This window comes from Fulmarus glacialis, unplaced genomic scaffold (assembly GCF_000690835.1).
Source record: "Fulmarus glacialis isolate BGI_N327 unplaced genomic scaffold, ASM69083v1 scaffold5745, whole genome shotgun sequence".
NCBI classification, from domain to species: Eukaryota; Metazoa; Chordata; class Aves; order Procellariiformes; family Procellariidae; genus Fulmarus; species Fulmarus glacialis.
In genome coordinates this window covers 55,801-81,178 of record NW_009214805.1, presented here as the reverse complement: position 1 = coordinate 81,178, position 25,378 = coordinate 55,801, and the positions used below count along the sequence as shown (strand labels likewise).

General features: G+C 37.6%; 1 protein-coding gene across 1 annotated transcript in view; it reads left to right on the top strand.

Annotated features, from left to right (window-relative positions):
- Nucleotides 1–25,378, top strand: part of MSH3 (mutS homolog 3) — a gene marked incomplete at its 5' end in the record, with an annotated part of 72,632 nt that overhangs the window by 14,658 nt on the left and 32,596 nt on the right. The window contains 5 exons of the mRNA XM_009578697.1: nt 6,055–6,187; nt 15,284–15,471; nt 18,925–19,093; nt 22,462–22,526; nt 23,819–23,935. Coding sequence (XP_009576992.1) covers nt 6,055–6,187; nt 15,284–15,471; nt 18,925–19,093; nt 22,462–22,526; nt 23,819–23,935 — 672 coding nt within the window. The remainder of the gene's footprint in view (nt 1–6,054; nt 6,188–15,283; nt 15,472–18,924; nt 19,094–22,461; nt 22,527–23,818; nt 23,936–25,378) is intronic.

Sequence of the window (25,378 nt, the reverse complement as noted above, 5' to 3'; positions counted from 1 at the left end):
GTGTAAATTGGTATTACTAATGCAACGTGACTTTTATTTGAGGAGATGTATTGTAGGACTGGGAAGAAGAGGGTCGCTTTGTAGTGGTGTTGGCAACGACATGTCTTTCCTAATACAAAACCAGTTTGTTCTAAATCCTCTAACTTTGAATGTATTGAGTGCTGTTTTATTTATCCTTCTATACACAGAGTACAGTCCTAAAGGAAAGTCTTTCCAAGTTTGACTTTGTCCTTGTTCCCATAACTAAGAGATCTGTGCAGTAAAACAAACTAGCTCAAGGTCTTCAAAGAAATCCATCTTAATTCAGAGTTAAACTGGTTGCCATTTGATACCATCATCATTCAGAGCTGGATTAGAATCTTCTTTTGCAGCAGTGATTTAGGAATAAAATCCATCCATCCTACAGCAGAATTTCATGGGCTAAATTTTCCTCCCAAGAATAAAGATTTTATAGCATCAGTGCCAATATAAAATGCACAAATGCAGGTTACAGCATATGCCTGAAATCTCAAAATTGTTGTAGTAAAGAAAAAGATTGTAGCATCATCACATGTATTCATTCATTCTTGCTAGCTGTGTTTTGGTACCACTGAATGCTGTGTCTAACTCCTTATAAATGTAGTAATCAGGCATTCATTCATGTTGGCTAAAGTAGCTAACGGTTTCCTTTTTTGGCACAAATAGCTGAAATGTATTGTGTGTGAACATAAACAAAAGTGTTTGATTACCATTTGCGTATTTTGTACATTCTTTTAACAGATGTGAAGACAAAGTTTATAGTATTTGTATATATTGCTGTTAAGTATTTGAGATCCATTCAGGAATATTGTCTTCTCTTGGCTGCATGTTTATTTAGGGGAATGTTGGACCTCTCTGGAGGGGTATATGAGACATTAGGAGTTTTGAAAGTAAATTACTCTTTCTCCTGCATATAGAAAAACAAGTGAACAGATCCAGAAGGATGTTAAATTTTTTTAGGTTTCATTTAAATTTCATTTTTTCATTGTTTCTAACGCATAAAATTAGAGAGGTCACAGCACAATTTAATAGTTCAAGATTTATCCCGTAAAGTTAGCCAGATTCTAACTTAGCCACTTAAGTAAAAAAGCCAGCGATAGACTGTTTTTTTGTTTGCTTGTTCTTTAAAAAGACATATACAGTTTATTGATTGCATAGTGGTAATTCTACCACGGCTTTGGGTTTTGATGGCGTTAATTGCTTGTTATGAAAGAGGGTGGTCTAAAGTAGAAGACACTGTCCTATTTAACATGGCATTTAACTTGGTAAACTCATATAAAGTCTCTGTAAACTGTGTTCTGAAGGAAGGTCAAGAAAAAAAAAAATCTAAGTGAGGCAAAATATAAAGCAACAAAAGTCAGAATAGCCTTCACCTTGCCCTGTGTTTGAAACTACGCAGTGTCAGAGGACAGTGTGAGAACAGGCCAGCTGGGTAATGTTACCTCCCCAGAGCAGACTCCCAGCCTCCAGCAATTTGCAGTTCAGGGACTTCCTCAGGCACAATTGATCCCCATGTGTATCTTGCAATTTCCCAATGTTTAAGTAATACATTTTCTTTCTTTGAAATGCTGTAGTTAGGCAGGAGGCTGCTAGGCTTTGATCTAGATAATATAGTTCATGGAAAGCACTGTTTGTTTTTTTCATGCTTTTCATTATATTTTTTCAGGTGTTGAGTTCTTGTGACTGGTAGTTTTACAGATCGCTGTCGTCTCTAAACAGATTTAATAAAATGAGTTTAAATTTTATATTCACTGTACTTGAGCTATGTCCTTACCATGATGAATGAACTCATACTTTGTGCATTTATCATAAGTTAAGAGATTTCTGATAAATTTTATTTATTTATCTTGCATAAAAATAAAACCTTATATGACTGAAAATTTTCTGCGGTTCTTATAGCAGTTACATTATCAATTTCACTCTGCTTTAAATGTAATGATATATTATCACATCTAAAAATGTTAGATTTGCTTCAATGTACAAGAGATTAGCAGATCTGCTAGCACACTAGCAACCAGAAATGCTATTTAGGTTGTTAAGATGTTCAGATGTTAATTCAGTGCAATGCATTCATATCTGCAGCCTTCTGCTTTGTCAAAATAATTCCTAGTTCAGGATTCAAATATTTTCGTATTTGCTAATTTTCTGTATTGTTCACGTATCTGGCAGCAGAATAATACAGGGGAGTATCTCATGATTTAATTTCAAGTAGTTCTTTTAAATGACTAGAATAAAAAATTCTTCAGTTAGATTTTGTTATGTTTAAATACATTGCAAAGTGATTTTAGTATTATATTAATGATGTTATTCTTAGATGGAGAGTACAGCAGAAGTAAGCTTATTGCTTTTAGTCTGCTGGCTTATGTTACATTATTTCACAGAAGATTGTTTGGAAAATTGGATAGAGCTCAGATTGCTGACATGGTTTATACAGATGGAAAAGAGTAGGCTAATATCGCACCTAAACAGAGAATGAAGTAGTAGCCAGTTTATAAAATGTGAGACAGTGAGACAGAATAAGCTGTTGAGTTTCTTTGTATAATGTTAGATTCAAATTTTCTAGTGGTAGAATTTTTTTTCCGGAACATGCAGAGATTAGAAACCTCAAACTGTACATCAAATGTGCTGAGTAACTGTGCAGTGTGGACAAATTTCTTTTGAGGTGGTTTAACAACTGATCAGTATAATATATTTGGGCTCAACAAAATGTTTATTAGTTTAAGTATAAATATTTGAAGTTTAAAAGCATACTTTGAAATTCATCATCTGGCTCTTTGATCATTTCTCTTCCTTGTCCTTCCCTCCTCATACACATGTAGTTTTACATGGTTCTTCACTGTACTTTCTGGCTTTTGAAATAGGAATCCCAGTATGTTTTGTTTACAGGTGGAAAAAATGGGTCATTTAGTACTGGATGCCATTTTCCTGACCCTTTCTTACTTGTGGGATTAAAGCAGAAAAACTGTATGGATGCTTAGTTTTAGATTACTGGAGCTAGAGTAACATAGCCATATGTGAGGATGATTAAAGTGCAGATTAAGCTTTGAAGGGAGGGATTTTTTTAATATCTGCATCTATTTTACATATTACTGTGTGTTTTCAATTGGCCACATAAATATAATCATGCTGTTTAAATTAAGTGACAGGGTTCTGGAACATAATTCTGCTGCTTACACATGCTTTTTATAATAAAAACACAGATTATTTTCTTCTTTAAGGTACATGTGTTTATAATTTAACAGTTCAGTATTCCTTCATGCAGAGGAGTGTTCCAGGGTCTCAAGTACAGTGGATTTAATAATTCTCCATGAAAATGTAATTGTGGCTCATGATACTGACCTTTTAGAATTTCAGTGTAACCGTTTGCCAGCTTCAAAGCTGCGTACTTGGGGTATTTTATTACTCTGTCACTGATACTAACACTTCTCAATTTCCTTTCCATTATCCAGCTGTAATTTAGAGTGCCTCACTAATTGATGTACAAAGCTTAAATCTCTGCTGTTTTGAATACGCTGTGTGGATGCCAACAGCTTGCTTTTTGGTTATTTGGTTGCGTAACTTTTAGTAACCTTGCCCAGTCTACACCAGATACGTGATTGTGGCTCTTAAGAATTGGATTTAATGCTCAGATGTGTTCTATGCTGAAAACATAGGTCTGAGGAGTTGCACTGAGGGTACCTGCTGTCTGCTGCTGTTGCTTGCAGGTTGCCTGGCTGCCCAGAGGAACAGGAGAAATGTTTAACTTTGTGCATTTGGCATTGCTGGAGGAGTGGAATGGTGGTGGGGAAGAAGAAGGTATTGTTGTGACCTGCAACAGGGCTGCTAAGCAGAGCCTACAAAGTCTGATGTTTCTGTTTTCCTAAGGGCTGGGAAAAAACAGTCTTTTAGGATGGTGGAGTATTTTGTGTGGTGTGATCGGAGAGTCTGCTGTCCAGTTCAGAGATAACAGAGTGAGTTCCCAAGGTGCCCAGGACAGCAGAGAGTCTGTCCCCAATTCATATGGTGGCTGTGGAGGAGTGCATCTACCTGCACTCCAGGTAGAAGGTGGCAGGTGGGGCACTGCAAATCCTGGCACTGTACAGCAAAGCTGCTCTGGGAATGAGTATGTCGTTTGTGACGGATGAGGGAGGGGATGGTTTTACTGTTTTAGGATAAAGCAGTATGTCACTGAAAAAATCTTGGCACTTAAATGCCGTTAAATTTATGTGTATCCAAGTGCACATCCAGTCATGATGTTCTCCCTTTCACATGCCGTGTAATAAAATTTCAAGGACTCTTAGATTTAGCTGTCTTCAGGGCCAGAGGCCTCTGACTGCCGGTCTGTTGTAATGCCTGCAACCTGTAGAGCTCCCTAACTTCGTTGATTTCCTCACGGATAGTATTTGTTAGCAGCTGCAGTGGCAAGTGGCATGGCAATTCTGCAGTAAAAGCCATGGGCAAGACAGGCAGTCTTCCCTGAAATCTTACATTTTGATTGCATCCTTACTTTTTATCCCTCTCTGCTTGCTGAGCTCTAGGCATCTCGCCGGTCGGTGAGAACAGACGTGGGCTGGGCTGTATTTGCCTTGCACACACTTGGCTGGTATACAAAGTGTCGTTATCAAAAGACTGGTTTTTTCCTAACCTGCAAGGGTGGATGGACTCACACACAGCAGCATGGGGATTTTTGAACTTTCATGTCTCAGGAGGAGAATGTTGTGATAAAGCTTAGTTGTCATTCTGAAAGAAAACACAAGGATTTTAAAATAAGCACTGGGATGTCTTGAGGATTTTTCAAGTTTCCTGGAACATCATGTTTCAGATTCAGCCTTACTTGCTGGAAACTTTCCAAATGCCGGCTAAAGCCTTTCAGCGTGCCGGTACCCGCAGAGCGTGCCCAGCGGCACATTGGTGGGGGAGTCTGGGGAAACATATGATCTGGAGCAGATGTTTTTGTTGTGAAACCTCAGCGAATCTTAGCACAGCTTTCACCTAGTTGACTCTCTTTTGTAGTGCACACAATTACCTCAGAGATAAAGCCTGAACATGGAAAAGCTACATTCAGAGGAATCCTGCTATTCAGCTTTGACACATCTCTTTCACTGCTGTCTTACAGTGAGCTCACTACCTTTCGCTCTATTTCCTTTGGGCTGCATGCACTGACAGCGCTTTGGTTCACTAGCTCAGAAGACAAACTCCTAACCTGTATGTTTTGGATGCACCCATGCACCTCTAATCTTAGTCTTTTCCTAGAAAGCAGCATTGAGGCAATTTGTTTGCAAAAAGCAGAAATGGAGTTTACCTTAGCTCTGCAATCTGCAGCCAGTTCATGAATATCTTGGAAGTTGTAGCTGTGCCATTAGCAGCAATGTAAATCGAGATGAACCTTGACAGTAGGTTGTCCATTTTAAAGCTCTTTTCTGACAGTGGCTGTAAGAATATGATTGTAAGGAAGGTGCAAATAACTATAGAATTGTTTCTTCACATAGAAAGTGTTTGCTCGTTGGTTGACTTCAGTCCTGAAATATGGAGATTAATGTTACAGGTTTTGAAAAAACAAAGAAGCCAAAACCCTAACATGGTTCTGATTCATGTAATGACCAATTGCTGGTCTGGATCAAAAGTAGAGGGCAAAATGGTAACCAATGTTTATACCCTGTTGGAATGAAGTATGCTACATAAAGTTCAAATGTAAACTTCCCCTGCCCCTCCCCCAGGTACTTGACTGCAAATTTAGGGTTGAATATTCAGGATTCAGTGTTGCTCATGTTATATACCACTGGAAGAACATGTAGACATGGGCACTGAAGTGTGTATTTGGCTGTTTTGAGCGTAGAGGGGGGGATAATGAGCTTATATCCAGGATCTTCCTTGCCTCTTGAATGAAAGCCCAAGATCCTCTGCATTTTTTAATTCTTCTACTTACTTACGAGAATGTGGCCGTAGTCAAAGTCAACAAAACCAAAACAAACCAAAGGAAAAAGTTCACTAGCTATATGCCTTCCTCTCAGAGAAACACAAGTTTTATTTATTGATCTTATGATTATTCTTTTACAGTGAAGTAAATGCCCGGCTTGATGCTGTCTCTGAAATTCTACTGTCAGAATCCAGTGTGTTTGGTCAGATTCGAAATCTTCTTTGTAAGCTGCCAGATATAGAGAGAGGCCTCTGCAGTGTTTTTCACAAAAAGGTATACCCATAATTACCCTAACTTATTATTTTCTAAATGGCGTCATTCTATCTTAATGTACTTCCATAGTTTTTGCATGTTTGTTTAAAAAGATTTTCTTCTTACCAAGGCTGAGGCTGACATAATAAAGGGATGCAAGTTTATAAAAATTATTTTTGCCTTGTGGTAGAATCTTATTTTATTTGTTATCAGTGATATGCTGGTAGAAGAAATGTCTGAATAGGGTTCTAGAATACATACATTGTATTGCTAATGCTAACAGGAAAAACATCTATGGTACTCATGATTTAGTGGCTGGATTCAGTAAGATGGGATGGTGCAATAGGTCCTTGTGCCATAAATTATTTCCCTTTAAAACAAAGCATTGCATTCTCTATGCTTATCTAAAATCACACTTGCAAACGAAACCACTTGGCTGTAGTTAGCTGTTTTCAAATGAATGTTAATTTGTTTATAACTTCTGTAATTTGGATCTCACTTGCACATTTTAATAAGATTTACTTGTAATGAGACACTGACAATTCTTAGTTGAAGCAGATTAATGTGCTAATAGCACCTGTGCAGTACTTCATGTTCTTTTATTTCACTGTTATATTTAGAGGTTTTGACAGTTTGTTTTAGGTAAAGGAATAGGTGGGTAGAAGGAGAGCAAAGTTGTAATTTCTTTGGATGGTACAGCACAAAGGTTTCCACTCTCTGAAAATCTGAAACTCAGTTCTTGTATAATTTTTAAAGCCCTAATGTGTTGCAGTGTTAGGCACGTGGAAAGACTCACGTATTTCAATGAATGGATACAGAGGTCTAGCCATAATGAAGTTTATGAAAAGAGGGAGTGTCCACCAACTTCCCCATCCTCTAAAATGTACCGTATCCACATGATACATTTGTTCTTTCAAAACAACTGTCCAGGAATTAGGTAATTCACTTTTTAATGGTTTTAACTCATTTCAGGTTGAGTGATATGTAGTAAGGTTTGTAGGGACACATCTGTATTTCACAACATCCTGGCAATCCTCCACTGCTATCCTGTGCTTCCTTTTTTTTTTTTTTTTTTTAATTTTTGTACTAGTCTGTATCTGTTTCTTCAGGTGTCCCTTCCTATTGTAGGGCCGCTTACTCTTCTCAGCTTTCAAGCCGCTATTTAGGTAGAGCCATTCAGAGGCCCTGGATTTTCATGTCATTTTTGGAATGAGGTGACAATGTAGTTTGCCTTAACAACAGCCACTGTAGTGTGAAGATATGTGTTTAGTGAATCAGATGTTGGAAAGAAGTGCAGGAGAGAAGTACTCCAGCAGAATCCTTAAGGAGGGTAAATGGGAGGGAAAAGCTCCAAGCACACACTTTTCCTTTGATGAAATAGTTTCTCTTGGTAAAAATCTAGTTTGTCATCCATTGCAGAACACTGTGGAGAGTGCCCAAAGCACTGAAGATCTTTAGGACTTTGAGGAGACAACGGCGTCCCTGAAAGATGGGGTCTGTTTTGAATAAAGAATCAAAAGCAGACTCTGGAAAACAGATTCTGCAGTCTAGACAGACAGTGAATATGGAGCCTGAAGAAAGGTCCCTGCAAAGCAGATACATATTCAAGAATACGGAGTGACTGATTTTCATTATTTCCACCCCTCTCCCCCTCCCGAATATCCAGTAAATGCTGCCATTTCAGTTCTGTTAATTCCAGATGTCTATCTCCCACATGCTCAAAATGAGGTTCCCTGCAATTTCATTCCCACTAAGGGTTCCAAAACTGAGTGGAGCACACTGATGGCTTAACTAAAGGAATATGCTGTAATGCAGGCTTGTTAATGCAGTGTCAACTGCAGGAAAAATAGGTGAACGTGACAGTATTTCATCCTTCAGGCGCTTTAGACTTCAGTTACGTTAGTATTTGAGTATTTGAAATGTGCCCTTCCCTGGAAGGTATGTTTGATATTTCATTGAAGACGGTGCGATTTTCAGAAGATTCAGAGAAAAATGTTGTATTTTTGATTTTTTTTTTTGTTTTCCCCGCTTATGAAATCAGTACCTGTTATATATGCTCAGGAAATTAGTTACTGTTTGTATAGAATGTTTAAAATAAATTCTCCCCATAGCATACATGAGTATTTGAATCCTATGTTTCACAAAGGGAGACCTCTGAAGCATACAGAGGTGGCTGGATTGTCTTAGTCGTTCCAAACGTCTTTCATTCAGATCAGCCACTGCAGAACTTTTATTGTGCAATGCACTTTGCACCAGTAACCTCTAGAGAAAACAAAAAAAAAATCACAGCAAAACAATGCTTTGTTTTGGAACTGACTTTGCAAGGCAAAGCATCCTTATGGGACCTCTTCTGATAAATAGTATCATTGTATATTTTCCTGGTCTGATTTATTAATTTTTTTTTTGTAAGTCCACTAATGATTCTTATCTGGTAGCATCATTCAAATTGGCAGTTGTTAATCTGACCCTCCACAAATTCCCATTACCCCAAACCCAAACCACCAAAAACCATTGCTGATCTACCCCCAGGTATGAGCAATCTGGAGTTAGAACAGTGTTCTTGTAGTGGGAATTAGGTATTACCTTGGAGGTCATACTACCAGCTCCGAGTTTGCCCCAGCCTGGAAAAGGCTATGGGAACGGTTAAGGAGACAAGAGCGATGTTACTGTTGCTGTGGAGAGTGGAATTAATACAAGGACTGGTGGTTCTTCTCAGTTCCTGCAGCTCCAACACCTGACATCTTGCCAGGCAGAAACGCTGTCAACAGCAGAATGGCCCCACCCTTCTCTATGACAAGAGAAGGATGGCTGGAGGTGAACTGTTCGAAGACTCCTTGGTAGCATTCAGAAGTTGACTTCAAAAGGAAACTGGGAGACAAGGAATTGTCAAGAGTTTTGTCTAAATAGTGCTTGGAGCTGATGCAGAATTAGATCTTGCTGGAAGACACATTGGCTCAATGTTTTCCATAACCAGTTCAGCCGTGCCCTCTAGCCCCTGGAGAAAGCCACCAAATAACAGAACAAAACTTAGGCCCCATGCATTTCCTTTTGTGATCTGCATCTCAGGACAGTGGGAAATATGAATGGCAGGACCCTAGTTTTTTGTCTCAGTTGAAGTGATAACTGCTTAGCCTTGTCTTGGAGTGCACAGAATGGCAAGAGAGCCGTCAGAGACCTATGCTTGAGTAGATCTAAAAGCCATTACAGCATAAACATGCCATCAGTACTGTTAGAAACGTGTCCTGCAGGGCTGTCCTGATTTTGCTTGTTGGTTTCATGCCTGGTTTCATGCAGTGTGTTTCAGAAGATAAATATTTATACAGGCTTGATCCATAAATGTTGATCTTATTTGTACCCTTTGTTCAATAAACATTATTTTTTGACTAAAGCTCAGTCACCAAAGTGGACAGGAATCACCGTAACAAATGGTCACTGAATTTACAGCACACGGTAAGTGAAGCTGTTTCACTGAACTCCTACATAGATAAATATTTATACAGGCTTGATCCATAAATGTTGATCTTATTTGTACCCTTTGTTCAATAAACATTATTTTTTGACTAAAGCTCAGTCACCAAAGTGGACAGGAATCACCGTAACAAATGGTCACTGAATTTACAGCACACGTTAAAGTGAAGCTGTTTCACTGAGCTCCTACATGAGGAGTGAGGTCAATAATCAAACCTTACCAGGGCGTGTAGTAAAACGTCATTTCAGTTTGTTCTGCTGCTAACTTCAGCCATGGGCTCTCTCTCATTTGGAGTTCCTCACAAGTTGCTGTGTTTCAGAAAACCTGTTCAGTTCTGAATCAGTCTCTAAAACTTTGCTGCCCACTTTCCAGGCTGCTCACCTGTGCAAAATAAAGCAGGCAGTTGCTACAAGGGGAGTATTTGCTGCTTGGCTGCCTGCAGCCTGTGCGATTTGCCTTTCAGTTTTCCAGTGAATACTTCACTACTTCACTGTCATGCTCAGACTCTTCAGAGGAGAAGGGTGCTGCTCAGCTCGGTGCTAAGTGTTTAAAATCTTTCACATAAGCTTGTCAACCAGAATGATGCTGAAAATGTGCCCTTCCCTGGAAGGTATGTTTGATATTTCATTGAAGATGGTGCGATTTTCAGACGATTCAGAGAAAAATGTTGTATTTTTGATATTTTTTTTTTCTCGTATGAAATCAGTACCTGTTATATATGCTCAGGAAATTAGTTTCTGTTTGTATAGAATGTTTAAAATAAATTCTCCCCATAGCAGAATATATTATTGACTTCAGCTAACACAGATCTTAAACTTTTTACATTTTTTATTCTATGATAGCATTATGCACATCTTGCATGTACTGTACTTTCACTCTTTTAAAGAATCTGCATCACAGGTACTCTTAGATTTGTAGTACTAAATGCTGATTTGAGCAAATTGTTTCCCATTAAGCTGATTAATATAAATAGTGTCATAACAAGGGGACATAGTAACCTTAAAATTAAATACCTCACTTTTCCTAAACCAAAAATAGTATGCTCGTTATACTAAAAACATAAAGGTAGTTATTACAGTTTGAAAGGAGTAATAAATGTATGCTGCATTTCAGCTCCCATTTTTTTAATTTGAAATGCTTTTAACTTGGAGTGGTCAATGGCTGTCAGCTGTGGGTCTCTGTGGCTCCCTTTTAGATCTGTTGGAAACAATTTCACTAATGCAAACAAGGCTAAATTGCTTTCAGTGTTGTTGAAAGGGTGTTAGACCTGGCATACTGCTGTGCATCTTTCGTGCATTCTTCTCAGTGCCAGCCATACCATTTTCAGTACAGTTTGATAAACTGCTGGTTGAAACTATTGTTTGGCATCACTGTCAACTCTGAGGGTTTTTTTTTTAGTGCCAGAGAAGCTGTAGCTATCATTGACAGCATTTCAAAATTACACTTCAAAAATAGCATTGAATATGCTTGTGAGAATCTTCCGTGAATGCAAGACCATTAATCCTGCTTTATGTAAACCATTTTTACTGTATTTTAAAAGCATCTAATTCATAACACAGCTATATATCTTTTGTAAGGTTACTTAGGATTTAAATGGACTCAGTCCCACTTCAATGGAGTCCAGCTTTTCAGAGTTATTTTTATGCATCTGTTCCAAGTTATCCATTTGCTTAGTAAATCATTTCTGCAGTGGAGCCATTAAATTTTAGATGCAAAGTCCTGCAGTGTTACTAAAATCAAGCCAGGGGAAACAGTAATACTCTGAATAAGCACAAAAGAGGTATGTTCACCCTCTTTCTTGGGAACGTTGTGTTTAACAAAGTTGTTCGTGATGAAGCATGCTCAATTTCCCATTCTTCAAAGGTGCTGTAGGCTGTAGCTCACAGTAGAATCAAAGAGGTTTTAACTCATTAGATTAGTATTATGGTGTGTAGGTTATCAGAGTTGTTGTGAGAAGCTTCAGCATGTTCATTACGCATCCTTTGAGAAGTTTCATTGTAACTTGCAGGGTTGTTTACCATGTCTTTTGTACATGACCAAGTTTGGGGTTTTTTTCCCCACTGGTTCTTTTGTAGGTGACACTGCCTTGGAATCTAGCTTCCTCCCCTTATTGAAGCCTCACCTTCACCAGCCTCACTACTCTTATTGAAGAACACTTCAGACAGGTCATCTTACGTATTCTTAAAATCTTTTCCTTTTCCTACCCTCATATAGATAGTCTACTAATGAAGTCCCTATTTGGTTTCTTTTTTTTAAAAGAACAATTTAACGAAAAAACCAAACAAACACTACCTGTTTAACTGATGTATTTCTTACTGTTCATATTTGCTCATTCTTTTTTTCTGGACGTCGTTCTCCTATGCATCACTTAATGCTGTCTGCCAGGGACCCACTTTGGATTTCGCATGGCAGGGCTTCAGCCTTTGCCTCCTTGAGTACGTTCTATAGTCAAGGGAAGTCTTGCAGAATTTTATCCTTTATCTGCATCAAGGTTGATGATGATGATGCAGTCAGTCGTACTGTATTTTACTTTGACTTCGAGTCCAAGCCTGGTTTTATAATTTGTTTAGTCTTTCAGGCCTTTTCTTTGAGTTTTGACTTCAAATGGCATTAACAGATTTACTGCTTTATTATTTTGCTGTATTTTGTTGTCAGAGCTTTTACAAGATAGAATAAGTAGATTCCAGATTATCAGAAAGATGTTGATAAATTGCAGCAAGTGCAGGGGAGAGCCGAAGTTTTCATGAGGCGGAATAATGGATTGTTTATGAAGAAAGATTAAAAGATTATAGTTTGGTTAAATTGATGATTAAAGGAGAACAGAAGGTTTAGAGATATTTGAAGGGTGTTAACAGCAAAGAGGGAGTTGAGTTAGTGTAATACAAAAGAGTAAAACTAGAGATACTGGGATTGATTTAATGGAAGGGAAATTTAGACTATCGGATAAAACTTTTACATGATGATAGTTATTGCTTTATGGATTTCATAATTTGCTTTATGGATTTCAGTTTCTGAAAGGAAGTGGTAAGCACATAGTTTCTTGGAATATAAGGGTCCAAGAGCAGACAAAAAGAAAACTCATGCAGAAAAACTGAGCAGTTGCAGGGGAAACACCGATGGGTCTCTTCTATCCCTAATTTCCATGGATCTGAAACAAAGATGAACTTAGGTTTTCCAGAAACATTCAGAATATAATCTTTCTGGCCTTCCTGAATGTCATGAAATATCATGGTTAAATTACATATTCCTTTAGTCAAGTCTATCAACTTTGCCTGTTTGGTATGACAAGTTCAGTTCTTCAGCACACAGCCATGCTTCAGGTTAGTTGGAGAGTATCTAACAGATACTGGCTTTATGATAACTTCAGTTACATTTACTTACTCATGTGATTGAGTACATTTTAAATGGCCAGGAATGATTTTTCTTTTATTTTGTTTAATATAGCCTTTATGATCGAGCAAATCAGTGAACACACTAATTAACCTTTTAAATTATTTTCTTTCTAGCCTTATCGTTGTCAGTCATTTACAACTTCCAGTGTTTGTAGTAGATTGCCAAGGCTGTAGGTTTATATGTATCTTTACTCTGCGTTTATACAGCGTGGAGGCCACTCTTCCATCAGCGGTCACAGTACTGACATGTATTTAATGAGAAGAGGCCTAAGGCTGTAACTGGAGTTAAAGGCTTAATATATTTTTTGTGGTTTTCAGAAGGTTGCATTTAGACAGCCTTCATGTTCAAGTAGGCATTACAGAGCAAACTTATTTTAGGGTTTACATGTGTGGGGAAGGAGAGAAAATGTTCCTTTTCAGCCCAGCATTTTTGTTAATACTTGCTTCCGTGTTTGGGTACAGAAGTTATTTGGGAGAAATAACTACAGTGTAATAGATGAAAGAATTGTCTTAGTTCTTGCATAAGGGTGTGGGAAGGAAAGAGAAAAGTTTACCTCTGGGGAGAAATTGAGAGAGAAGGGATGACAAAATAAAACTGTAGATGTGTTTTGTGAAATAGTGATTCACTGAAGCCTACATGTTCTGTAATCAGTGTTGTGCTGATCACCGGAAAATACTGACCAGAAATTAAATTCTAGACTGTATGTTGCCTGGGTAGGGGAGAGAAAGAATGTGGGAAGAGAAGGATGCAAGAAAGGTGGCGTACAAAGAATATTACAGGAGAAGCATGCCGTATATCCTGCTGCCTTCCTTGCATGCTCAGGTGAGGAAAATAAACTGTTTTTTCCAATGTTGTCAGTTGACTGATGGGAGAAGTTCAGAAGACTGAAGAAGGAATGTTTCTACGGATCAGTAAAATATGAAAAAATATCAGCATAATTATTTATGGACAACTTTTTTCAAACCTCCTGAAATGGAAATGTCCTGGAGTGCCACTGAATTCAGCAGGGTTTGAAGGCATTAAGTGTCTCGTAGGGCTGGGTTCCCATTTGGTGTGCAAATATGGTGTAGCACAAATGCAGACTTACTTCTGTAAAGACCATTTCAGAATCGGTATTACCTGATTTATATAGGTGGGGCATCAGTACCTTAGGTAACAGAGAGCTGAATGGGACAACTGAGTAGGGGGGATTAGGAGCGTGGCAGAAGGCGGATTGTTTTGTTAGAGTTGTTAACTGCTTGCCAAATTCTGACCTTGAATGCTAATTCTTGAAAATGAGCTAAAGGTTACAAACTGTGCTGACACTGAAGAGCATCTAGAATCTAAGAGCAAAATATGTGAGCCACATCAGAAGTAATATTAGTGGTTAAAAAAGAAAGAGAGAAGAGTTTCTCTTTTACAAGTCACTGCTTTTGGCGAGAAGCTGCCTTAAGGGAACCAATATGCTCCTACTCTGTGGATATCATGAACCACACTCTGAAAGCGCTGTGTGATATTGGTTCCAATCTGGGAGATTCCCTTTCAATGATACCCTGCTTGCTGCCTGAAAGAGATCGAAAAATCTCTTTCATAACTCTGTAGTGAGGAGAGGATGAAAGACAAAGATTGGGTTAGTGTGTTCTCCTTAGTCTTCTCATTGCATAGACCTGGGAGTAACCAGCCAGAGCTGTTCTCATTGCATAGACCTGGGAGTAACCAGTTACTATTACAAGCTGGCAATAGCTACAAGCACTTTAAGCAGTGACTGTTGGTTTTCTTTTTCTGTGGGTTGTTTTTCTTTTCTTTTCTGTGGTCTTGTTCCAAGATTCTCCCTCTCTGTGCCTGACCTTGTCTTTCCAAACCCTCTCTTGCCAAAACAGCAGCCTGGGGATTCAGATAACAACACATAGATGCACAAGCCCGTATGGACAAGTAGTGGTACTCACAAAATTACTCAACCTGCTTTTTTGCTGTTTGCACATTATTAGCCCATTTTTCTGCTATTTGTCTACCGCATATGTGTTACACATCTCCATCAGCAACAGGAATAATGGAGATGAGCTCTCAACTGACTCCTAACAACAATAGTTAAAACAATTAGTATGCTTTATTAACCTTGTGAATAAGGTTATAAGATGTGATAAGATTATGCTGTTGTGTTACAGATTCCATACATTTTAACTGTATTTTGTCTCATTTTCAAAAAGCAAAAATCCTGTAGGCTTTAATGTAAATGTAATACATTGTAATGATTTAGACATTGCTTCCCTTCTCAGTGCTCAACCCAAGAGTTTTTCTTGATAGTCAGCACCCTGTCTCGTCTGGACTTGGAAATTCAATCTCTTGTTCCAGTCATACATTCTCATGTGAAAACTCCTCTATTACAAAATGCACTGTTGGAAATCCCAGAACTTCTCTCCCCAGTAAAACGTTATTTAAAGATCCTTAATGAAGAAGCAGCCAAGTAAGTAGAGAAAAGAGATTAATCTTTCTGACTAAATGTATTAGTTATGAGAGTTATGCATCTTGTTTAATACACCTCAGTTTTGTATTTTTGATTTTATATTTATGTATGCATAGGTTGCTTATAGTTAAAGCAGAGGTTGCTGTTTTCTATAGCTTATATTCTTTTCTTAAACTAGGTGAGCAAGTATTTTGCCTAGTGGCAAAATTCAGCCTTGGGCTGAATAATTTTTTGAAAGTTTTTCAGCTGTTTTGGGGAATGAATTTAGAGCAAAATGTGTTTTGCTCATGTTAATTTGTTTAACAACTTTTTTTTTTTTTAATTATTTTTTTAAATAGAGACGCTATTCCTTTTGAAGAGAGACTTGACCTTTAGCAGAGTGGCTGCTCTGCTGTCAGGAGTATGCCTTTTACTATTTTTGTGAAAATTCATCAGAGCTTTGAGTGCCCCCCATCTTTTTTTAAAAATCTCTTTACATGCTCACTAATGACAAAGAATATGAAGTTTAATAGCCCTGAAGATTCCATGTAGGCTGTGTGATTTGTACCCTGTCAGAACATTTCTGGGGTTGGTGCCCTGTTCATGGACTCCCTCTGGAGCATGACTGAACGAGCACCTACCTCAGGCTCTGGGTGTGATCAGGCTTTTTCCTGCAATTGCCTTCTTGCAGTCTTGGAGAGATGAGCTGGAAGTATGGAGGCTGTCTGCTCTTTTTCGTCTTAATTCTGTCCTTCTCTGGTCCAATTAAAAAAATGGCAGACAAAGGAAGAAGATGCTAAATTGGAATCAATATGCATTATATGGGAGAGTGTCTTTAAATAATTTGTTGTGTACTGTTTCTACTGCTGCCTCCATTCTTACCCCTAGGTCCTAGTTTTAACCACAGAAAGAAGGGGGCAGGAGGCTTAAGGTGCAGAATAATAAAGCAAGAACATGAGTTCAGTAAGGAAGAGATGTGTAAAAATCTCTCAGGGGACGGGATTTAGGAGGAATACATTGTGGCCAGTAAAAGTCACTGTCTTTAAGAAAAAAAGCAGTATAAAATCTTCTAAAAAAAGGTTTTCTTATGGTGCTAGGCACAGAGGGAGTCTGTCTGGCTTGCACAGTCAAGCTTTCTGAGCACTTGACTTTGCAGGTTTTTGGTCTCCTAGTTTTTGTTTACACGACATGTTGAGAGGACATTCTGAACACAAAATGAGTATCATCCAGCTTTATATCCAGATCATCCTAAACTTCCCTGCTATGAGCAAGTTTCATTTAACTTTTAACATTTCCTCATGTGTCATATTATGAGATACAATTCACTGTGATATACCTAGAGATTCTTTGATGAAAGGTAGTTTAATGTGTAGTTATATTGGGGCAGCACAGTCTTGATCTTTTACTTTCAAAACAGACTAAAAAATAAACGTCCAATTTATTTATAAAATCTTTTTTATCTTTCTCCAGCTGAGATTTAAAATTAAAGAAATTTAAGAATTAAACCCTAGAACTTACTTTATTTGCTTCTGAATTAGAGACAGATGCAAGGTGTATAAATTTAGAAGTTGAGAAGGGTAGAAATATTTGCTACGCCCGTTGGACAGGTGGGATTATGAGATTTCTACTGATGCGTGGTATCCACTTATAGTTGTGGCAGGGTATGACAAAACAGACTGTATCTTAATTATACCAGATTTACTGTAAGTAAAGTAGGTTTAAAATATGGGTTTTTTCCATCACTGTGTTGATGATGGCTAGAATAGTATACAAAATAAGATACAACAGTATAAGTAGAAGATCTCATCATTGATCTGCAGAATGCATACATTTCATTTGCATTTATTCAAGATTACAAAATTACTTACCTTTTGGCCTTTATATATCTCAAACTTGTGTGGCAATATGATTTGTACTCAAAAGTTTTTATTTCATCGAAATGATGACTGCTCTTATACATACATGCACACACACACACGCACACACATATGTATACTGCATCATGTGTTAATTTTATTATGTGGTGTGGATGAAATCCTGTAGTGGTTTTCAAAACTACTCCAGGGGAGTTTGAGATTTTGGGGTTTGTGGTTTTTTTTAAACTGTCAACTTTTAAATCTTTGGTAGGCATCACATAGTAGTGACACAGTCTTCACAGTCAGCTGCCGGCTACTAGCGATCTTTTTTTCCTTGCATTCCCATGGAAACAGGTCTAATTAGCACAAAATCGTTTCTAAAAATTAGTATTGTATTTTAAAATGGCATCTTTCTCTCACTTATATAATAACTATGTCCATGTAATGCAAAAGGAAAGCAAAGAGCAGCTTTGTGTTACCTGTCTGGTCACTGGCTCCAGTTGTAGTTTCATTCTCAGGCAAAGGAGTATCGGAGTAGGTAGCATATTAGACTTTTTATTACTTCCATGGTTTATTACTTTCAGTTTGCTAATTACTTGCTCTCCAAATATTAGATTTCAGGCTAATTATGTAACTAACTGGTACATTTGTACCAGTTTTGTATTTGCTCTAAAATACAAATGTACATTCCAATTAACTTAGGGCTGATTGCACTACTTTTTATTGTTTGCCTGATACTTATTAGGATAAGTTAAATTTTTGTTATTTTTGATGACAACCATATTTTTCATAGCTTGTTGAGCTTCCCAATTTTAAACACTTGAACGGCATTGTCTGTTTCAGGTTTCAATCCTGAGCTGAGATAGTGCAGCCAAAACAATTCTGTCATTTTCTGACATTGAGACTAGAAAAGAGTATTGTTTTGCATGTATTAAAAAATGCTCTGGTTAATCTTTTCATGAGAAAAGGAGGAAGCTACTCTGAGAAGCTCCTGAGGACATTCTGCTTTGATGAAGGCCTTGTGGGAGGGATTTTTCTTTGCAATTCTCATGAAAATCTGCCCAAATTTGGCCAAATTCTAAATATGTCAAAAATGTGTTCATGTTATGCAGAAATTATTTAGAGCTTCATATTTAATCATGGTAAAGATGGTGTTGGCACTTGTGATGCTTCAGGTTGGGTCAGCAATTGCATTCCAGAATTACGGATTGAGACAGAAGGGAATGATCTTTCTTGTGCTTCCTTTTCTTGCTCTGCTCGACCAAAGGTGAACAAACAGAAAGCTGCAGGGTGCACATTCAGAGACAATAAAAAACCCGAGTCAGCAGGGTTCAGTATAGAAAAACGAGCGTAATGTGATAGAGTAGAAAGGAACAAGAATAGATTGGTTTTGAATACATTGGTGGTGGGGGCGGTATCTTGGTGCAGCCTCTTAGAGTTCGTATACAAAATGCCTTTCGGTAAATGTGCTGTACTATGACCAAGTAACAGAAAAGCTGTATTTAGAGGGGAATAAAGCTAGTGTTAATACAAATGAAAATAACAAATAAAAATACGGACACTGCCAGAACGTATCTTTGGTTTTACCATTATTTTGTCTTATGCTTCTTATGGATAGGACTGGAGATAAAACCCAATTGTTCAAGGACCTTACAGACTTCCCTGTCATCAGAAAAAAAAAGGAGGAGATCCTGGATGTGCTTTCTAAAATCCAATTGCATCTGCTGGACATTCGTAAACAGATTAAGAATCCTTCTGCAGAGTATGTTACAGTTTCTGGTCAAGAGGTAATATGGTATCTATTATGTATGACTGTACCCTTGCTTGTCTAGAAAATAGCTTAAAAGTTAGGCTTGACTGAACTGTCTTCATTTCATGTGATGCTTGATGAGGTCATTTGACTATAATCTTTTGTACAACTTTAAAGAACAATTTTGTGACAGTGTCACTTTTTAATTTGTTAAGTCCATTACTTTAGTGATATAAATAATAAAAGCACATCAGTGCAGTTGAATTTGGTTCAGTAATGCTTTGCTTTTCTGTATATGTAAAAACAGTTGCATACTTCCAAGGTTAATTATGTGGCTATTAAGGGCTGAAATATTCTCAAAGAACCAGGAAGCACAGCATCAGGTTAATTTGAAGAACGGTAAAATGATTTGTAAGTACTGATTAAGACTGTAATTTGAAAGATGGGAGAGAAGATGAACAGTGTTAAAGAATGATAAATGTTATTTTACTTCTAATTCTTAGAAACGGTGGTTGCGGACTGGAACTTTTGTTTGCTAGATGGTATGTAGGCCATACTCCAGCAAGCTGAGAAGTTCCGTGCAAAAAAAAGATGACAGATCCTGCCAAATTTGTGGCGGAACTGAAAGGAGCAGTGAGGTAGCACTATTCAGCATTGTCCTTTGGGAACTGAGAGTAGGAAGGCTGAGGAAAACTCCCCAGAAAATTGGGAAAAGAAAGGAGTTAGGAAACTGAATGAGAGTTGGGAGTAAAAGAGATGAATCAGTGAGGACAGGGAGGGAAGGAGCTGGAAGCAGCCCCCTGTCACATTGAGGACCTAGGAAGCTGAGAAGGACCCAAGAGACACAGCAGGGAGCAGACAGGCAATGCTGAAAGTGAGAGAGAATGTGAGAAGGGATGAATTAGAGAGCAGCATTTGATAAAGACCTTGGGTGTATATTTCCTGTGATGGTGAGGTTGAAGAGAGGAAACGTGGCTGAAGAGTTAGGTAGGCTGTCAGCATGGATGCTGAAGTCCAAGAGGAAATGTGGAAGAGTGCATTTAAGTATTGTGTGAGGAAGAGAAGAGCCAGGATTTGAAAGGTTTCTCTCAGAGAGGCTGGTTTAAGAGGTGGATGATGACATGTGTGTGAAGGAAAGGAGAAGAATTGATCAAAGAGAGGACAGCATCTGAGGGAGTAATCAGATGTGAACTGGACAGGAGAGTTTCAAAAACCACCAGTCACTACAAACACGTTTAAGAAAGGAGGCCTTTGTAGCAGGGGACAGCTCAGAAACCATTTCAGAGAGATCTATCTTGGTAAATTCATGAAAGGAGCTGCAGAGATTATGGATATCTGTTGTTTAATTACATCTGGTATGAGTGTTTCAGAGACATCAAAAGAGGCAGTAGAGGAAGGGTTAGAGAAGATGGTCAGTGAGGAAAGGCAAGACACTCTGTACGGGAGGAACAGAGCATAGGCATAACAAAAGTCTTTTTGAGTTGAGCTCTTTCTTCCTCACATGTGTATGGTATATTCTTCTTACGTCGTTGTAGCACTCTGACAGATGTAGTATTCCAACACTGCTTCGCAACCGACCGGGGCAGAAGCAGGTTTATAGTTTGCTAGTTCTGGAAGAAAGAGAAGCTGCCAGGAAACGTTTTCTATGTATCTCCCCACTCTGAACATCTGTTCAGGGAACAGGCCTTCTTCGGGGGTGGAATCAAACTGTTTGCTCCTTCGTGTGTGCCCCCAAACCCATGATTATGAATACGTGGTTAGATTTTCAGTAAGTTTATTAACTTACATTTGTTAAGTTCCTGTTAGAGTTCTGATGAAGATTCAGTTGACACATACTTTTTCCAAAATACGAGGTTACACCCATATCTATCTTATCTTTTGTTTCCAGACCTCTAATGTAATTCATAGTGTGCACTAAACAGGACAGAAAGCTGTCCAGATAGTGATAGCATTGCTATTCATTTCAGGCAGGATTTAGAGAGAAGTTGCTACATTTGGCAAATGTTTGCTTCCTACATGGCACAAGCAGTGATTTGGGCCCAGTTTATTTAATACTCCTATTATTTATCTAATAAGGCTAAGAATTAAAGGATGAAAAAGCAAATGCTTTTGTTGTTTTGAAGATTGCAACCTCTCTGCTTGTTTCTCACTAGCCACACAAACAAACCAGGCAATTGAACTGGCTGTGTTAGTTTAGACTGTTTTGAATTCAGTTAGTCATCCAGCATTGACACAAATGTGGTATTATTTTCTTCTTCCTTTTGTAAACACAGCATATTTAATTGTTTTGAGATGAAATTCAGAAAAAACAGCAGCAGTTGGCTTATTTTCGAATCTTTGCAGATCTCTGCTTCTACCAATTATCAGTCTTTTTGTCTCATCTGTATTATGCAATTTCAGGGTTTCTACCAAATATTTTCAAGGTGTCTTAGGTAAATTCAGAACTAGTGCACTATGTCCTTTCTGGAGTCTTGTGCTCATGTTAGGATTATTCCTCTTGTTTGTACTTGAAGGTGATTGCTGGCTATTCTGGTGAGGTGTGGAAGGTTTTATCTAAATCATACTAACTGTAGTGGAACAGCTTTGTCAGATGAGAGTCTTGTGATTTTCTGTAAAGGTGATCAGGTTCTGGGTTAATCTGATCTCTGCTAGAAATTTATTTTCCAGCTGAATTCTTTATGTGAGAGTGCCTCAAGTCTTTGACATCTAGGACCTCAGGCTGGTGGTACAAAGATAACCGACATGAATCATGTAAAATACTGCAATAAACGCATCGTAAATTTCACTGTGCTAAGCCTCTTGCCATTATTGCTGGTTTCCTCTATTCCTTCCCTTTCTGACCCCAAGTTGATCCAAACTTGAAGCAAGGTGCTGTAGATACAGTGCTAGCATTTGAGATTTTGAGCTCTTGTCTGTGAAATGTTGTAGGTAACTATGGCTCGGTATGAATCACTGATCCATAGGCAGGAAGGCATATCTCACTGATAAGGAGCTTCAGTACAGGTGGTATATAGTGTAGAGTCCATGTAAATGCTGAATTCTCTGCAAGGCCTGGTCAGGATCAGGTAAGCAAGACTTACTAGCTTTAGTCTGGTTTTGGCTTGATAAGAGGGAGGTGAGGAGAGCGTGTTAGTTCATGGAGGAGTAGAAGGGCAGAGATGGGTCAGCAACATGGTAGGGCACAAGAACAACTCAGGCTAGGAGTTGCTCTTTCGGCAGAAAATGTGTGTGTCATAACCCTCACTTCTGGGGGAAAAAGAACATTAGCTTCTGGTCTGCTCAGTCTCTTCAGGCTGAATATGATTTTCCTCTGATGCATGCAGATTTCTTGATACATGATGATTATGGTTCCGTAGTCTTCCTAACTTCCCATGATGTGTAATATTACATTTCTGTTTGTTTTAGTTTATGATAGAAGTCAAGAATTCCCATAAATCATTTGTGCCATCTGACTGGGTTATGGTTAGTAGGTATGTAAAATGTCTTTGAAGTTTGTTCTATTTTAATATATGAGAAAAAAAAATGTGGTATTTTGCTATTGCAATTAATTATGTACACATTCTCATTGCTCCATGTGTGTGTTTGTGGTTTGTTTTTTTTTTAAACTGAAAACCAACCAACAAAAATTGTTATGTTTATTTATTGCCGTAATAAGTTTTGCTTAAAAACAAACAAAACCAAACTGAAAAACTGGAGTTCTTAAAACGTTTGTTTTTACATGGTAGATCCTTAGTACACTACATTATTTGCGCAATCTTTCAAAGTACATGTATTAGTGTCAAAACTATGGTCCTGATATCCATCTATTTTGTAGATACAAATCTTTCATAAATTTTCTTATTTTATTCAGAAAGGTAAAGGTAGCTGTGCAAATATCTGTGCATCTCAATAAACTTAGTGTATTTAAAATGTCATTTTACTTATTCATACAGACAAGCTTTGCTTGCTTTGGTATTTAGTGTTATGTAAGCATAATTTTAGATAGTTTTGGATACTTTTTCCAGTAGGTGAAACAGAGATGCACTGAATTATGTAGTTGGCTTTTTTTTTCAGTCATTTTTTTATTATTTAAACAAGTTGAATATCTTAACGTTATAATTTGTGAGCACAGACATCTCACACCAGAAATAGGCATAATTAAGGTGAACTCTGAAGTGAAGTTCTATTCAGTTATGCAAGAATTCAGTATTAAAACTGCACAGATTAGACAGCATTAAGATGATGAATAGCAAATTATAGGTAATCTGGATTTTGTAAAGGAATGCCTAGGAATGCCAAAGTGAGTCCTTAATGAAAATACATAAATAAACAGTAAGTGCCCCAAATGGAAACTAGTATCCATGCAAGACAGTCTGTATTTACTAAGTTTATTTCAGGCTTATCATGAAGTTTTCCTCTTTAAAGTGAAATTTTTTCTTGCAGTTCAATGTATATGTAATCAATCTCAGAAAAGTCATCCATTTGGGCAGCTTATTGCTGAACAGAATTTTGTGAAATATATAAACTTCAGTGATATATGCTACATTGTGAAAAACATTTTAAAAGCCTTCTAAGTGGGCAGCGGTGCAGTAACCGGTCACTTTATTTACAATAAAGATCACTGGAATCGATGGAGTTTGGTACCACAATAAAAGAACATTTTTTTAACATCCCTTTTCAAGGCTCACAGAGAGTAAGAAAACTGGTCCAATTTTGCATGTAGATGGTGTAACTGATTGCTTAGTAACTTTGATTTCCTATTTGGCTTTTCTCTGTCTTCCAGCACGAAAGCTGTCAGCCGTTTCCACTCTCCTTTTATTATAGAAAATTACAGACATCTGAATCAGCTCCGGGAGCAGCTAGTCCTTGACTGCAGTGCTGAATGGCTAAATTTTTTAGAGTGAGTTTACAAAATAGAGTCAATTTTTATCATTGTATTTTATTTTGTTTTATTTTTGCTATAAGAACAGAAAAAGATTTTTATCTTAAAAAAAAAAGTTGATAATTCTATTTTGGTGCCCACAACAACTTTAAAGATATAAATTAAAATATTGTTCTTCAATTTAAAGCATTTGAAGGGAAGACCTTTGCAGACTGAGTCCTGAGACCAGCAGTGATGTCTCTAGATTTTAAAATTCTGATGAAAATAAACTATTAAATATATAAAGTGGCTCTCAAAATGTGAAAACTAATATCACAGCATTAAGAACCCGAAAGTACGACTGACTGTAAATGAGTGAGACTGAATCTAGTAGTTTTATTATTGAAGTACAATGTAAATGAGATGAAAAAAGAATTTATTATACAAGCTAACAAATTCACTTTTAATATTAATTGAAATAGAGTATGGCTTCACTGTTAAGTGTGTCATTACTAAAAAAAAAAAAAAGAATTAAGTACAATTGCAGTGTTACTTATGGGTTTTGAGTTAGAAATGTTCAGGGTGTTTGGGCACCCTTGGGTGAGCATGATTCTCCATAGCCCTGTATTTTGTATGCTAACCCTGCTACTGACTGTGAGTCCGTGCTAGAACGTAATGGGAGTGTTATTGTTCCTCAGAACTGGCACGGAAGATCTGTTTGTCTCAGATCAGAGTTTTGAATGAAGTTACTTGACTATTTAGCCAAAGTATCTTTAAAATGGGAGTTTAAAAATATTTCTCAAACTTCTGAATACCTTTGATTTTTCAGGTGCCTGGTTATCAATTTTTTTTTTTTTACTTCTGTGAATTACAGACCCACTCAAATTCCTCATGTCATGCAGTGATAATTGCCTCACTTTCACTTGTGCGTTTTTCCCCACTGCAAAAACTTAACAAGTTCCATGTTGTCTCACTGGACATAACTGATGCCAAGGTTTGCCTTCTAGTAGGAACCCAGCAATTCTGTAAATTTGGTAGGAATTAGAAAAACATTCTACTTCAGTCTTCTCCAGATGTGTTGCGTTTGCAATACTACAAAAATAGTTCTGTAAAATAATTTTTTGTCGCTACATTAGTCATGTAAGTTTGAGAAGACCTATTTAAGCTTTCTTCACTTAGTTCTGCTGCTTTTCATGTTCACTTTGCTGTTTTCAGTAGTGTTGTATGATAGCAGCATACAACAAGGGAAGACTTGTGTGTAAGAAAGTGTTCTTCCCCACCCCTCTGTTTATTTATTTAATTATTAAATTTTGCTCCCCTATTGGTTTTATATTCCATGTTGTATCTTTGAGGCTAGGAGAGGAAGAAAATAAATTCTTGAGGACTAAGAGAATGAACTCTACTGAAAACTCTGTTCTCCTGGTAACATCATTATTCTACTGGGGGAAGCAATACCATAAATGGAAAAAGAATTCTTGACTT